The sequence below is a fragment of the Cebidichthys violaceus genome, unplaced genomic scaffold (assembly GCF_023349555.1).
Source record: "Cebidichthys violaceus isolate CVI_PGR_0920_01 unplaced genomic scaffold, fCebVio1.0.p SCAF_2, whole genome shotgun sequence".
NCBI lineage: Eukaryota > Metazoa > Chordata > Actinopteri > Perciformes > Stichaeidae > Cebidichthys > Cebidichthys violaceus.
This window is the reverse complement of record NW_027176372.1, coordinates 9,297,928-9,314,987: the sequence shown is the minus strand read 5'-3', so window position 1 is coordinate 9,314,987 and position 17,060 is coordinate 9,297,928. Positions and strand designations below refer to the sequence as shown.

Sequence of the window (17,060 nt, the reverse complement as noted above, 5' to 3'; positions counted from 1 at the left end):
TAAAGTATTTTTTCTTACAACATTATCCTTATAGAGTATGCAGTCCAGGAAAAAAAGTCATAAGCTTAGCCTGTTAGTCAAATAGCTTGATGCCATTTACTGAATGTAGAGTGATTGCAGACACATTCACACATTGGCACTTACAGGATGGTGTGTTGAGCTGCCTTCCAAGTCGCATACTTTTTCTTTTTACGTTAAGTACGTACTGCAGCTGCTCTCACAAAGTAAGCACTGTTTCATTCAGTATGCACTCAATTGGGACAAACTACTTCCTCATAACGTGGCACCTTGGACTTTGCATTTGTTCCCATTAGCTCTTTCACATGGGTTGGTTGGCACAATGCTACGTCACCACAGACGAGAACAATAGGATGCAACAATGGAAGTTTATTGGTCAAGTTTACAGTCGATCAGAGCCATTCAGTGGTCTGCACTCAGTCCTGCCTGAAGCACCAACATGGCATCTCTGGTATTCAATATGTGACAACACAGGGGACAACTGCAGGCAGCACTGATCCACTGTGGTCTGTGAGGAACCAATACATGTAGAAACACTGGTATTATCGGAGTTGATGAATACAATAGATTTGACTCAAGTCTGCCTGCTGTTCAATCATTCGGAGGGAAAAACTTAAAAGTTCAGTTCAAACTCAAACTGCTTTTTAAACCACATTTAAATCAGTTAAATTATCAGCAAGTACATGATACTTTATATACACAAACACCTTTGTTGCATCACACAGGCTTATTTTTAGTATTTTTTTCAAAAGTATCTTATTTTTCAAAATAGAGTTTTACTAATTCATAACTACAGAATACATAAAGCTGCATTTAGCATAATTGCTGCGATGAATAACTTCATACATGAGACAGAGACGAGAGCCAAAGCTCAGTACACACAAAGTAAATGACTGCAGTGGTTCATCGTGGGTGTAACAGCCGAGGCGCTGCGGGAAAGTGTTTCTTACACGGTAGACAGAACGGGGAACAAAATATATAACAATACAAAAACAAACACACAATCTCTCTGGTTGCTACTCCTAGTGAATATGACCACGGTATGGGAGCGACAACTCCACAAAAAGCTGAGGGGTGAGTGCTTTGTCTACATGAGCACGCTTCTGAAAGGTAATGGCTCAATGTCGGATGCACACGCGCTTAAGAAACCAGCTCCAAGTTCAGCGTCAGAAACCAAACCGGCCATACCGTACGTGGACAGACGCAATATGATCTGTAAAAACTTCTTAGAAAACCTTTTACCGACGCTCGAATGCTTCAAAGTTATCACGGTGGTCAAATCGTTAAAGAAATAAAATACGTTCGCAGAAGTAAACGATTATTTAGGTCCGTCTGGGGCAAAAACACACAGTAGGAGTGCTGGCGGAGGAACAAAAGAGGACTTTTCAAAAGAGGTCCGAGACGTTGACCCAACTCAAGTACTTGTGACGAAACAGCTAAATGCTTCAAAATAAGACTCGAAATATAGCAAAGAACCAGTGGCAATTCACAGCGTTTCAGCAACGATAACCAATTAGTTCACTAACACACACACACACACACACACACACACACACACACACACACACACACACACACACACACACACACACACACACACACACACACACACACACACACACACACACCAAATCAAATCTTTATCACCAAGGAAAACCAGAAAGCGAGCGGTAAATATGCTGTTATTTATCATGTATTTACAACACACAAGCTATTTTTTTTTTTTTTTTTTAAACAGGTGTAAGCGAATAACAAAGCCAGTTAGTTATTGGACCACACGGGGCCTCGGTGTGGGTGACGACCTAAACATGCAGATTCAGTGCTCCCTCTAGGCCTTCGGGGTGAAAAGGGGACCACGACACTCGGCGGGTAGAAAGACAGAGCGGCTCGCGTCAGTGTCCACATCAGGAAGCTCTCAATCTCAGATGGACATTTGTCTGCTTTGGAGGATGACTTCAAGCATCCCCCCATGTAGAAAAAAAGGTTTCAATCTCAGGATTTGTTTTCCCCAGATGTGTCGCCATGACGACACTCCTATTTACAGTCGATCTGCTGTCACGTTAAAAACTGCTTCTGATACTTTCAAGCCACTTTGACTTCGGGTGTAGAGTCCACCTGCAGCAGTTTAAACTGGAGCCGCGGGTGAACAGAGTGTGGATGTAAAATACTGCCACTGTGCATATAGCTCCGCCGCCTTGCACGTCAAAGAAGAAATAAACACCTGGTTTCTGCATGACGTGGTCTGAACTCTCTGCTTCTCATGCTCAATCTGCCCTTCTGCCAGCGGTGGCTGTATTAGTAGCAGTGGATGTGTGCCGTTACAGCATCTACAAGCTTGTTAACTGTATTAAGCTGAAACATCTGTCCTTAGTGCTGTGTGTGTGTGTGTGTGTGTGTGTGTGTGTGTGTGTGTGTGGGGCTTTAAGCAGGCTGGACTGAGGTCAGCATTTCATCAAAGCATTGGCAGTATTTTAGCATTATTGCTGTAGCCAGGCTTAGTCGTGATCGCGGCAGCTAGCGGCTTTAGCAACTAGCGGCTCTACACTAGTATCAGCCACCGGGGTGTCAAGCTGTGTTGGAGGATACTGCAAGCTATTCCTGCCCGTCGGACATTACTCGGTAGGTTAGCCTTCTCGAAGCGGATGCGTGCGGCGGTTCGGGGAGCGGCGTGGGCCGTGAGCTCTGAGGGGGAACAGGCGTAGAGGGAGCACTGATTGATTCACTGGTGTCACATCAGTATGTCCAAGTCGTCGCCGCGGTCGACCTCCTCCGTCACCCGCAGCGCCAGCACCTCCTCGTTCAGGAACAGGCCGCTCAGGTGCTCCTTGCGGGCCTGCCGCTGCTCTTTCAGCTGCCGCTTGCGCAGAGCCTTCTGCTGGAGCTTGCGCTGCTTAGAACGTTTCTGAGACGGTGTGGAGAGAGAGAAAGAGGTTAGAGAGGGTACCAAGATGAGGATTAAGGTGTTGAAAATGAGGCAACAAATTAACCAGAGTAGGATCGGAAACAGTGAGGACCAGTACCCCTTCACACACACTTCTTACTTTTGAGTCTCGTATACGTTCCGCGGCGCTGGAGAGGTTGCCATCGCTGTGAGCTCTGCTAATGTTAGCAACACTGCCTCCACTACAGGCCGACGCCGTACCACCTGGAACACAACGTGACACAAACAGTTTAACAACCAGGAAGAGTCTTGAAAATAGTTGAAATTGAGCTTAAAAATTGAGCTCAATGTTAAAATTTCTCATTCCTTTCCGCCCCTCCGGTGGCGGCGCTGTTGCTGCATCTCACCTGCCACGGAGTTGGAGGCCGTGGAGCCGGCGGAGGAGCTGGCAGAGCTGACCATGCTGGCGTTGCTGCTGCTGGCCGCGCTGACCCCGCCGGTGCTGGCGCTGCTGTGGCTGCTCCTCTTCCAGCCCTCTCTGGTGCTGCTGGCCCGCTGCCTGGGACTGTGCTCTCTGATGTAGTTACGCACCTGGTGACATCACATGGATCGAGAAGAAGGAAAAAATGAATAAATGAGCTTTTCACATGCTGCGCTATCTATGGGTCACCGTCTTGACGAAGATCAAGCCAAAATGAATTCATATTTATGCTTATGTGCATTTAATATATAATCTGACTTTCATGAACAACTCTTAAAGCTTTTCACAAAATTAAATTACTTTGCAGACTGTTAGTGAATCCCTGAAAATGTGGCAAGAATGCAGCCAATGAAAATCTTTTTTTTTTTTTTTTGTATGAATCGGTTTCATCCATGGGTTCATTAGACTTGCGCGGTTGAAGCGGTGCTTTTCAGAGTTTCTGCCCACCTGCTTGAGTTTCTCGTCCGTGAGACAGTTGAGCTCTATGATGAACTCGCTGTCGGTGGGGGAGATCTGGGCACAGGGGTCGATGATCTTGATGATGTCCAGCTGCTCTCTCAGGCCCATCTCCGTGCTCACCTTCCGGCTCAGGTACTCGATGTATTCCACCTGGGAAACAAGACGCATGGGTGAGATGTTTCTTCCTTTCAGCCAGGTATCAGCCTGTTTTTGACTGCTGGGGTAATACGGCTTTGTTCACCTGCTCGTCATTGGTCATGGCGCTCCATGGTAACTCATCCAGGTTGCGATGAGGGTGGGGTTTGGGCTTCCTCTTAGAAAACAGACAGGGCGAGCTCGGCACGCTCGGGATGATGTCAGAGAGGACATCGCTGCCGCTGGCGATGTCACTTCCTGGCAACTGGGAAGACAGAAGTGAGACCGATTATCTCTTCCGTCCTCAAAGCACTTGAATTAAAACCAACGAAATCACTTCTAGGTTAGATAAGAACAGCTAACAACCAACCTGCCACTCAAACTCGCTGTCGGACCAATCCCAGTAGGTGCTGATAGAGGAGGAGACGTCACTGCAAACGCTGCCCTCTGGAAACAGGTCCAGAGAGGTCAGTTCCTGGTCATCCAGAAGGGAGTAGCAGTCGTCCTGGTCCCCCACGGACACAGAGGAGAAGAGCTCCTCGCTGCACTCCGAGCTGGCAACGCTGGTCCCACAGGAAGTAAGGTTCCACCTGTGGAGAACAGTGAGTGAACGTCAAAGCGCTTTCTGTGACGCGCTTCTGGAAAAGGTTTAGAACGTTTTCCTGAGACAGAGTGGTGTACACACAAGGGAAGGATACACTTCAACTATGTCAAGGCCTTTTCACATTAAAAAAAACAAACAATAGGGTGCAGGAGTCACTGAGGGCAATGTTTAGACCTATGATTCTTTAAAACAAGAGATTAAAACGCTGCTCTTTCACATGATGCACAGTCAATTTTGTCTGCCACTACTTCAACTACTCTGCCATGAGGGTGGATATCTTAAATTCAATTTTGGGAAAAGTTTACCAAACAAACAAGTGACACACGTGTTTGAACAGAAAGACACACACTCTCTCCACTTGCCTGTTGCTGTGGAAGCGGTGCAGGGGATCTGTTCTGTGACAAGATGAGAGCTGACAGCCAAAGTCGCTGACATCCAGGGTTCCCACATCGCTGAGGTTGGCTCTTTGGGAGAGGAGAGGGAACGGCTCCTCCGGGGCCAAGAACTTCTCATACAGAGACTCAGACATGGCTAGATGTTCCTGACACAGAAACAAAAAAAAAGGTAAGACAAACAAAACGGGGCACTTTTTAAACAGAGCCACAGTCTCAATAATCACCACCAAATTGAATAAACACATCTGGCACAAATTAAAAAAAAAAGAAAAAAAAAAGGCAGTATTGCCTGTATTGGTTGCAGGGAGTATTTGACAGCACTGGGTTGTACAGGTGTCCATAACTGTGTCCACATGATATTCAACTTTCATTTCATTTGTTTGTTTGTGTACAAAAAGACACACTGCTGATGTTCTTCTATACCAACGCAGCATGCTGCATTTAGAATGAATACATCATCAACACCGCATCATTAACAAAGCTGAAGTATACTATTGGATTTTACATATTTTCTGTAAAGAAAATGTTGGAACGAGTCAGGCAAAAATATAGGGTTTTTGCAATTTTCATAATTAGGCTAAGGGATATAATGTATCTATTTTCCCAGATATGCAGAGATATATTAATAGTTACTCATGTGCAGCAGATTAATGTATTCTATGATACCTTCTGTTGTGGGGGCTTAGCAGTGAAATAAACGTCACACTGAGAAACCCAAGTGGACTGCTTTTAACGTGTTATCTTTCTCCAGCTGTATGGGCCATACAGTGCGATACCTTTAATTACAGACATAATGAGCTGAAACAAAGTAAATAACGAATGCACTTCAATAGTCTCTCTAATACGTAGTGTACACTCTGTGTACACTAAAACAACATGCAGTACTACAGCAATGTTGCTCAACAAAGCTGAACTTTCTTTCATTCAAATATTAAGAAGCAGCAACATTAGCTACTTGAGCTAATTTGCTGGTAACATTTGCAACGTTTGCGGACACGGCTAGTTGTTATGGGTGTAATTTAGGATGCTAAAGAGACAGCTAACACTAGTATTACTTGTTGACAATAGGCGTCATCCACGTTAAGCATAGCTAATTGTTGTTTATCTCAACAGACTCAAATGCTGTCTTTGAACACAATGTCGTACGAAAATAAAAAATAAAAAACAGTGCAGCATTAAAGTATAGCTACATTAGTGTGGATACACCTTAACGTTACATAAACCGTAATCGTGTTTGGTAAAGGCGAACAGCCTGTGATTTGAGCACAACACAAGCTAACATCGTTAGCTAACGTTAGTTGCTAATCCTCTACATGTCCACGTAGCGATTACCGAGCCACAAAACGACTCTTAACTAACGCTGACGTCAATCTTTCCCCGACAAAACAAATACAGACGGTTTATGCAGCTTGGCAGCGTTGTGATCGAGGAGCTATCTACCTCAAAACACCAACCTTTTTGTCGTTCAGAGAATGATCATTTCTGCCACCTCCATTTGCAAATCCTTTCTTTTCTAGCGATGACCTAAGTTGTCACCGCGAGACTCCCGGGAGTGAGCGCAGCGTCACGTGACGTGAAGGCGGAAGCTATCACGTAAACACAAGAACTAGCTTTAAAGAAAGAGCACAAACGACCGTATATGCGTACATTTCTCACGTTTCTATTTGTTAACGCCACATAAGGCATATTAGTGCATGGTGAGTCATGTCTGCAAGCCATACAAAGGACTCCAGCTTTTTGGGAGGCAGGATACCAGCAGAAATCGACTCATTGTCGAAAAATCTCAAGGATGTGGACCAGGAGATGTTCAGAAGACTACTGAAAGGTAAATAATATTACTAACGTTAACGATAGCGGTTTACGAGATCGTTACATGTTATTATCTCTATAAAACAGAACATTTTAGGTTTAAATGTCTGTTGCTAATACGTGTATTAGTTGCTCAATGAGTAATATATTGGGGCACCAGCAACCTCAAGTGTTATTCTGATAGAAGACTAACGGTACCTGCTGGAGACTCCGGACCTGCCCCGTGTCCCTCTGCTTGTGTCTGCTCCGGGGACCCTGAACGAGTGCAGCACTAGCAGTTGAAAGCCATTACATAAGTGAGCCAAACGTGTGTGTTGGATTCCTGTTCTGTCCAGCTGTGGTGAGCGCCCTGGAGGGGAAGGACTGCAGGGAGCTGATGAAGTCCATAGCGGAGAGCAGCCTCGTGCCCCAGGAGAGGCTCAGTCATGTCGTCGCCGGGATGTACCGAGTGCTGTCTGAGGCCATCCGCGTACCCACGTCATCACTGAAACAGGAGGTGAGCTGCGGTTACACGCTGGAGAGATCAGATGTTGGAGGTACATATAGGCACAAGACAGCGCAGGCCTTACTATAACAATAAGGACTGCTTTGGATTGAGCTGTTTCACTTTTAGGAACCAATCCACCGAAATGGAGAAAAAATCATTAATGTTATTAGTTCCACATGTCCTTCTCTTGCTCTTTTACAAGACATGTGATGTGTCTTAACTCCATGCTCCATACTAATTCCTATTGAGTGTGTGTGTGCTGACACAGGAAACAATAGGCCTGTCTCACTGAGGACATTTTACATGTCACAGGAAAAAAAGAAAAAAGCAAAGGTGTAAATAATACAGTTAATTAAGAATTCCAAACAACCCGTCTGTGTGGGTATCTAGGGCAACACATGCTAATGTAATCACGAGCATGAAATTACAAATTTTTAAGATGTAAACATTTTAAATCTTGCATGAAATAATAGTCAACGTTGTGTTTTTGTCCACGTTTAGGCCTTCAGAGAAGATCTTAGAGAACTGAGGTAAGTTTTATCACACCCTTAATGTTTTGATGCTCGTTCTTACGCACAGCGCAGTTTCAACCCCAAATGCTGAATTTGCCGTTGTCTCCTTTGTCTATTAGGATACCTGAAGACTTTATCACAGATTTCTCCAGTGTGGTTTTTGGCAACAGGTTCGTTGAATTTACAGCCTCTAAATTTAGACTTTTATACATTTAGTCTCTGTTTTTGTGTCTTCTCGTGAAGCTCACAGAGCTCCTTCGGTCAGAGTTGTGTCTGGTTTTCATCACCACAGGACTGGGGTCAAAATATTTGAATGCCATTCACGGAGAAATCATTGCTGTGTGACCCCTCTCTTCGTACTTGCAGGCGTGCCGCTCTAGACGCAGCGACCTCGCGGAACGACCCACACCTCTCCACGGTAGAAGACTTTAAATGGAGGGTGGATGTCGCCATTTCCACAAGGTAATGTACCAACAAGTTCATTGACGCTTTTCTTCGTGTTGTTTGGTGTGCGGTAGTTCTTTCTTGGGGGAAAAAAATCTCTTACAGGGTGTGAGGTGTTTTTAAACATTTCTTAAGGAAATATCATTTTGTCTCCACAGCTCTTTAGCCAGGGCCCTGCAGCCTTCTGTTCTGATGCAGATGAAACTGTCTGATGGGAGCTTTCACCGCTTTGAGGTACTCAAAACAGTTGATTTGTTCCTGATGGTACAGGCAGGTTTACATTCTCTTTGAAATGACCAGTTTTCTCTCAGAATGTATGTGTTCCAGATCATAAATACAGACCCTACTCAGTCGAATGCTTGCTTTTTGACACCAGTGCTAAAGATGTATAGACCAATATGCCGATATTCATTAGATAAGCATTGATTCTAGTGGTTGTTGAAAGAGAGAGCTCACCTAGTTCCAGGTGTTGGGCAATATTTAATCGTGGACAACGTCATTTTGTCCACATGGCTAGTGTTCCTTCTGCACCGTAGTGTGTGTGCTTCCAGTTTATCTCCAGCCGGTGGATTGAAGGAAGGTGGTTGTTAGCCAGTGGGCTAATGTAGGTCTGTTTCAGTCGTTACATAACAGGATCACAGGGGAATAATTAAGGTAATATTTATTAACTACAGCCTAACCTAGAACCTATTTCTGATACACTGCGACGGTGAAGTCTATTTGTTTATGCAGTAACAGGACGTTACACTTTTATACATTCACTACAAAGCAGAACAGATGCTATAGAACTGTTCTATCTCTCAGCAAATCCGCCTTTTTCTAACAGAATAATGGCAGATCCTCTGACTGTGTCTCTCCTCTGTTCTTACAAACCTATCAGTTCAACTGACGGTAGAACACATCCAATCCGACAAAGTGTTGTAGTTTCACTGTGCTAACAGTAGCAACCATTCTGCCTTCACTACCCAGAAACAACCATTATGACATCAGAATGACATTCATAACTTGTGTTATAAACATACAAATGGGCTCATTATAAATAATTAGTTATAAAAGAAATAAAAAGAGAAACTCAACAGCAAAATGGATCAACCCTTCAACGAGTTAGTGAGTTAGCTCAACAGGGGGCGCCTGATGATTTCAGGATAGATGCAGCTTTCAAAGTAGGCTGCTAATGTGGACACTGTACACACCGCAGCAGTTACGTGATCCGATTACACCAGAATTAGAAGATTAGCAGCAGCAGCATCCGGTGTGCAGATTCTATTGATGGATGCACCTTATCTCCACCTGATATGTGTTTCTCAGGATCTGATCCAGAGTCTGCTGCTGGAATCTCTCTTCTTGATCAGTGGGTGCATCTTTTTTAGTTCAGTGACAAAAGGGATGATGACTCACTGTCAGCTTGAGTCTTTAATACAAGAATGAGAGGCACAGAAATGATAGTAGATACAAAGAAGACCACATGTATGTGTGGTGGTTTAGAATACATTGGTTTGGGAGTGGCCCACTTTCACCCTGTAGGGAGGTCAGAGGTCAAACTCAGACAAGGCTCGTTAAATGTGTATTATTTTCACATGTTTTTCTGAGATATTTACCATATTTACAGTAGGCTACCTTGAAAACATCTCACAAATGGTAAAAAATCATAGATATATTTTTTCCAAATATATACGTATAATGGAATAAAATATATTAACAACAGTGAATGTTCATAAGTTGTTTGTTTTAATTCTGAACAATTTGTAAATGTATTATTTTAGTATCACTAGCTTTTTTTTTAAACTGGTTAAGTTTTTTTTTCTTCCCTTTTTTCCTTGCTGAATTTGACACAATACACATAAACATTAACTAAACAACAAACTAAAAATCACAGCAGTGCATCATTTCCAGACAGTTTCAAATCATTCAAAGTTACGAGTTCAACAAGCGAACAAAGCTCTAGTCTTTTCTTTTTACAATATAAGTTGGTCTCTCCAAAGCAAGACAGACGGCCACTTCCTTTATCCACATTCCATTAGAAAGAACATCCATATTCTTCCACAATAGTGTAATTATCCTGCTGGCTTGTAAAAGTCCAACGTCAATGAGCCGAGACATTCTGCAGAGTTACAAAAAAGTCTTGAGACTATTTTCCCAGAACACCAATTTTGGCTTATAAAGAGATTTATAAGCCAAAATTATAACTATAAGGCTTATACATTCAAGCACACTCTTCTAGCATCACTTCCTTTATCACTAAATGACAATCAACTGTTTGGTAGAGCATGTTTTTATAAAATGATTCGACCCTTATTAGACTTTTTTGTAAACAACAGCAAACAGAGTCCTCATCATGCTCAGTGGGACTTTTTGTTGCCAACTTCCTGTAAGGCAGCGAACTGAAGAGGCCTACTATTTAAAGACGGCGATATCCTGTGGATTTTTTTTCAGCCTACCATACCTAAACCGAGTTGAAGAGATGGCTCAATCAGGTCGACTTAAGTTCAACACATATTTCAATAAGGTGCAGTGATTTGAAAAAACGTGCCGTACCGAGCAGTCGGGCAGAACGTTTATGGGTTTTAAAAGACGGCTGTGGAGAAAAATGGTCATCTGTAATATTGTGCTGTATCTAACTGGACACCTCGTCTGTGCTTCCTTGTCAGTGAACTGTTGTTTTCTCGTTCAGGTGCCTGTGTCTAAATTCCAGGAGCTCCGGTACAACGTGGCTCTGATTCTCAAAGAGATGAACGATCTGGAGAAGAGAAACATCCTCAAAATCCAAGACTGATTTACCACGCTGGCCTGTTAATTCATCTGTTATGTAATCGGCCTCTCATGGTGTTCTGATTTGATGGTGTTGGCATCCATCTTAACTGCTGACAGAGTGCAAAATGATAAGAATAGTTATCTAGCTGGCTGCACCACAGGAGTAGCCAACACTGGCCAAACTGAAGACAAAAAGGCGAGGACTCGTGGCCTTTATTTAAGAAGAAATCTATAAGTTCACTCTTTCCCTTGCCTTGTTGTAAACTGTGCATATTAGCATTATTTGATTCAGTGGTTGATTCGGGAGATTTGAGACTGCTGCAAAGCCTCCATTGTGCCAAAATATGAATGCAGTCAAGTGAGCACTCAGACACTCTCTTACTAAGTAGCCACTTTCACTGGTGTCATGTGATCTGGTCTGAACATTTTGTCCACATGCGTCTGAAACACGAGGATTCACAAATCAATGAATGAACCTTTTTTCTACTCATGTTTTGTTTTTATTTCTACATGTGTTTCAAACCACTGAAAGAACAACAATGTGTGCTGGTCCTTTGGGTTGTAGCACTGTTGTATAAAAAGAAAAATGGTGGATTCTTATGGTTCTTTTGTATGTTTGCCATAATAACATCAAGACTTTTTACCTCTTAAAATCACATTTTTCTAATAAAATCTCTCCATTACTGTACAAACAAAGACTGATTTGTTCAGATTTCATTCAACACTTTTCCCCTACACAACGCCATCACACACACGAGGGAAGTCAGTCGACACACAAACGCCTAAAGGAGTAGCCTCAACAGAAGCGATAAATAGATGAAAAGTCATATAACAATGCTGTTATAAAAAGTCTTATTCAACAGTCCTCAATCATACAGTGAGTCAAGGCTTATGCACCTTATTGTGTAAGCAAATGAACTGAACCAGAAAGGGAGTGCCTCGTAAAGCCTTCACCCAAGAGTTCATTTAGCTCTACCTTATAGAAATTCTTTTCAACACAAGAATTGCTCTCCAAAATGACTCATTTAAAATTCACTTGAATTCCCATTACTCTCTTCTGAACATATCTTTTATCAGCTTCATTGCTTTAAACAGTTTGAGCCGCATCGATTCTACGCTATGACTCTAGGTGATGTCTGTCGATCCACCACTTTGGTCCAGACTGAAATAGCTCAACAGCTATATGAGGGATTTTACAGACATTCATAGTCCCCAGAGGATGAATCCTGTTGAATTTGATGATCTCTTGACTTTTCATCTTGCACAACACTGAGGTTGACATGTTTGGTTTTAGGTGAAATGTCTAAAAATATTGGAAGGTTGTTGATAAAAGTTGGTGCACATATTCATGTTCCCCTCAGGATGATGATCTGTAATAACGTTGATCACTTGACTTTTCCCATTTTAATTCTACCAATAGTTAAGTTGATGATCAAATAGCTGCAAAACTAATGACATTCCCGTCAGCCTCAACTGTGCTTTGTGTTTACCACCAATTATCAAATATTAGCAATTATTCTGAAATAGAACACCGCAGATGTCCACCTATGAGACCACACACCAAGAATGATGTGACTTAAGTTTCCCCAGTTGAGCCTCCCAGTAGCTCCCTGAAGTCTGTGTCAGCAGAGTCTTCGAGGCAAATACTGTAATATATCAATATTTAATATAAAAAAGTAGTATAAAATGCATTATTATTCAAAAAGCACGAAATAGGCTTTTAAAACAGAAAGTACAGAAATAGAAAATGTAAGGCTCAATAACTATATAGTATTTAAAATCTGTAAATTATTTGGATTAAACATTTAAAAGAAAACACAAGAATTGTCTTTGTGTAGGATTTTGAAGTGAAAGTTGCAGACACTTCACTTCACATCACTGTTATGAGTCTCCATCCTTCCGTTATGACCATACAGATAAAAAGAAGGTTATATCTTACACAACAGATCTGTTCTTTACTTTAATAAGTGACAGACCTGTTCCCGTCTTGCTCTACCGAACAGACACCAACACAAATCTGCCTGTTAAGGCAACCATTAAAGACCACATCTGTTCAATGAAGTACCAGTAGCTCAAGTTTAAATCTGATTAAAGACCCTTGCCACATGCAAACTCGGTTCTTTTGTGCCTCTCACTCCTGTGTGTATAAGCGCTGTTTCCACAAGGAACAAAACATGAGATATCTCTGGTGTTTTAGACAAGCGCAAGTGTATGCTTGTTATCCATCACATCTCTCTTTCTTGTATAATAGTGTGTGAAGAGAACTGCTGGTCTCTCTCAGCCCAGTACACACTGTCCAGACAGCCTGTGCTATGAATACCTGGCTAGACTGCATTGTTGGCCTATTTAGATACACAAATAAGGACATTTTAAGATGTGGAGGGACACAAGGATCTATGATTATTGCGTGTGTGTGTGTGTGTGTGTGTGTGTGTGTGTATGTTTGCGTGCTTGCGTAACACTCTTGATTGTCCTCATTTGCATTTATGTCAGTCTGTCTGTTTTTGCATGTGTGTCAGTCTGTCTGCTGCCCTGTGCATGTCAGTCAGCGGTTGCGTCTGTGCGTGGGATTGAGTTCACGGGCCAGACCGGCCGACCTATATTTCCAGCACCGCTACTACTGACATGGACACTGATGGACTGACTGGCCTCTAATCTCCACTCACACACACACACACACACACACACACACACACACATACAGGTTTTATTTTGAGGCTGCAGGATATACTAATTCAGGTTGTGCTAATAATACCATGTGGTATAGCATCAGAGCAATTCGGAGGACAATCCCGTAACCAGAGTGATTAAACTCTGACCTTAACCCACTTCTGGTCTTATAGTGAGTCTATGTAACTGGCTGAACACCAGCCACTGTGGACAAAATTCACTATTACAGGATGATGGGAAATGCAAACAATATACAGTACCACATGTAATGTCAGTTACACAGCAATATCAGTTTAAATGTTATGGCTGCATGCTCAAGGACCGTGCAAGGCCGAGATCCTCCTTGTGGCACTGGCACCGCAGTGGCTAGTCTGTGGCACTTCAGCGGCAGGCGTCAGTCAGGTGCCACAACTGTGGCAAGCGAGCGACACTCGTTCGGCACCCGTCAATAAGCTGCCGAGCTGAGCCACATTTCCTGAGAGCACCCATTGTTGTTACGATAGGTCAGCTGCCATAAATCAGTTTTATCATCATAGTAGATTCTAATTAACTGGAGAAAAAACGTGTTTTCTAACACGTAGATCATAAACCCCTGAATATAAACAGCACCCATTGAAATCGGATGGGAAATGTAACTCAGTAACGGTCCGAATAAGTCAATCTATGTAGCTGGCTTATAACGGTATGCCTGTGAGCAACCAGGTTCAACTTTTACTTTATTTAAATACTTCCGCCATCAACGTCATGATTTAGACCGTTTTGAAATAAAAATACAATCTTTACTATCTTTATTATTAGGCCTTAATAGTCAAAGATTACCAGCTGCAATAATCAATAACTAATACGTTTTTCACTCTTTTTTGTTTGTTTTTCACTTTTTCGTGACATCCAAGCATCTACAGAGTGCCAAATGACCTGACAAGTGGTTATGCCTAAATTTTCGAATCATTAAAAAAAAAGAAGTAATATTTTCACTCTTCCTCTGCTTATATGTAGGTGTCATTATGTGCCACAAGCTGCCAGTGCCAACAGTTGTCACAGGAGTGTCGCCAGTAGTCAGAGCAGTGCCACTAGGCGTCAGAGGATTGTTGCCCCTCTGGTCCGTGTACGTTTTGATTGTCTGTTTTATGGATTATTTGTTTTTTTCTTTTGAAGAGCGACGCAAAGTAAGACAGGTAGTCCGGAAGTAAACAAATGTCAAAATAAAAGTGAAGGCAATAGAATGACCGTATGCAAGTCAACTGTTAGTCTATGGTGCAAGCACACACCAAGGTAACATTAGAAGAAAAAATAAATAAATATAAATAAATAAACTGGGCCGATGGGAGTATGCTCGCAACAATAGTTGACTATGCGATTTAATATTAAGGTATCCATTAATTATTATCCAATAATAATCTTCTACTACTTTTCGATTAATCTGTTTATTGTTTGATGCAATACAGTTCGTAATATAGTTTAATCAAAATCCTATCGTGACAACAATGAGTGTTGTCAGGAAATGTGGCTCCACCCGCTCAGCTCGGCAGCTTATTAACGAGCGCCGAACGAACGAGCGCCGAACGAACGAGCGCCGAACGAACGAGCGCCGAACAACTGCCGAACGAGCGCCGAACGAACGAGCGCCGAACAACTGCCGAACGAGCGCCGAACGAGCGCCGAACAACTGCCGAACGAGCGCCGAACGAACGAGCGCCGAACGACTGCCGAACGAGCGCCGAACGAGCGCCGAACGACTGCCACAGTTGTGGCACCTGACTGACGCTTGCCGCTGAAGTGCCACTGAGGTGCCAGTGCCACAAGGAGGATCTCGCTGTCTCTCCAAGGACCTTTCATTGATGACTCAAACTTTCTCAAAACACCTTTAATTTCCTGTTTTATACTGCCACTGACTGCCTGCTGACTCCTCACTAACTACATTACATTACATTACATTACAGTCAACTACTCTTAGCTACACTCACCTGGCCAGTAGGATAACCCAGCTGAGTGCATAGCCGACCCCCAGCCGCTACTGTGGGCCCACAGTGGAGGGGATGCAAGTTTGCGGTGTGTTTGGCTAACAGCTAACTACCATACACACACACTGCTGTACGTCGCTGCTCCTCAGCTGCTGCTACGCGGGCAGACAGCTTGATGAGTTTAATTTTGATTAAGGCAAGATTGTATGACGTGTCTTACGCTACGACTTCGAGCCGATTGCGTGCTTACATCTTGTTTTTGAGTTTGAATGAAGTGTGATTCATGACACCATTGGTGTCTCGACGAAGGGGTTAGTCATCACACAATACAGCAGCGGATGTTGCAGACACACCTGGACGAGATCTGCACTCTACTAAGTGCACCATTCTAGTTGCTTATGAATGAAACTTGCAAGATGAAGAATAATGTCATTCATCCTTTAATAGTCACATAGTCTTGCTTCAACTGGGGACTTAAATAATGCTGCCATGCCACATACCATGCTCTTACCAGGAACCAGTTTTAAACTTTTTATATGCATACAGTATAACATTATATGTCAGCTTTTGACAGTATTTCAAATTCTAACGTCTGGAATTTTTTTAATTTGTAGCAGTGGAACTAACAAACATGATACCGCATTACTTCAACAAAATTCTCAATGTGTTAAGTAAGATGTCACTTTTTGTCATTATAAAACGTTTATGCAACACTGACTGAGGACGATGACCAGAGCCTCAAAGTGGTGAGAGACTGCTGCCTGTCATAGTGATCCAACACTGTTTGATTAGTTAATATCTGGCATAAGAATTCGTTGCCTTACGTTGTCAATCAGGACATTGATCTCAATGTGTTAAGTAAGACGTCTGATCTGAGGGGCGGCGACAAGGGATGACATGCTCTTCTGTTAGTATATGTAATGGAACGATCCCTCTTCAGATGTACAGTTTGTGTAAGAGCTGATCACATTCACATCTCTCCATTGTACTCAAACTGCTGCCTGTGTGCCATAACATTTAGAATAGCTTTTCTAAAGATATGTAAATGGTAATTATAGTTGATCCATAAAAGAAGAAATGATTTTATAACGACATTTTTTTTTATTTATGTAAAGCAGTTTTGACTGTCACATAACTGCTTGTTATATAACGGGTGAAGCCGTCACATAACAGGTAATGCCAGGAACTTGAAGCAGGTCACATATTTGCTATTTTTCCTGTATAATTATTATATAAACATTACGCAGAGATGGAATACCTCTGAAAGCCAACTCCCATGGGTTGATTATTGTGCACCAGATCAGTTTTATAACTAAACCAACTACTTTTATTTCTGACTATCAAAATGACTGATACATCAGTATGTCCACTAAATGACGCCACACCACATCCCAAGACACCCTGTTTGGGAAGATCTCTGAGGAAACTCAAAAAATCATATTTAAACCCGAAT

General features: G+C 42.6%; 2 protein-coding genes across 3 annotated transcripts; one reads left to right on the top strand and one right to left on the bottom strand.

Moving 5' to 3' along the window:
• Window positions 1-367: 367 nt before the first annotated feature.
• fam199x (family with sequence similarity 199, X-linked) lies at window positions 368-7,122 on the bottom strand. Of its 2 annotated transcripts, none has more exons than XM_068714246.1 (8): window positions 6,981-7,122; window positions 4,941-5,119; window positions 4,345-4,564; window positions 4,081-4,239; window positions 3,828-3,989; window positions 3,307-3,490; window positions 3,060-3,163; window positions 368-2,920 (listed from the first exon to the last, which is right to left on the bottom strand). In XM_068714246.1, exons 2-8 carry the CDS (start codon window positions 5,105-5,107, stop codon window positions 2,747-2,749), a joined length of 1,170 nt encoding a protein of 389 aa, XP_068570347.1. In that variant the 5' UTR covers window positions 5,108-5,119; window positions 6,981-7,122; the 3' UTR covers window positions 368-2,746. The 2 variants fall into 2 exon arrangements, with proteins under 2 accessions (XP_068570347.1, XP_068570346.1); XM_068714245.1 differs by lacking the exon at window positions 6,981-7,122 and adding an exon at window positions 6,428-6,502.
• commd5 (COMM domain containing 5) lies at window positions 6,559-11,666 on the top strand. The gene is made up of 7 exons (XM_068714247.1): window positions 6,559-6,798; window positions 7,118-7,278; window positions 7,771-7,799; window positions 7,901-7,951; window positions 8,148-8,243; window positions 8,384-8,459; window positions 10,897-11,666. The coding sequence occupies exons 1-7, from the start codon at window positions 6,678-6,680 to the stop codon at window positions 10,996-10,998; spliced, it is 636 nt and encodes a 211-aa protein (XP_068570348.1). The 5' UTR covers window positions 6,559-6,677; the 3' UTR covers window positions 10,999-11,666.
• Window positions 11,667-17,060: the final 5,394 nt, after the last annotated feature.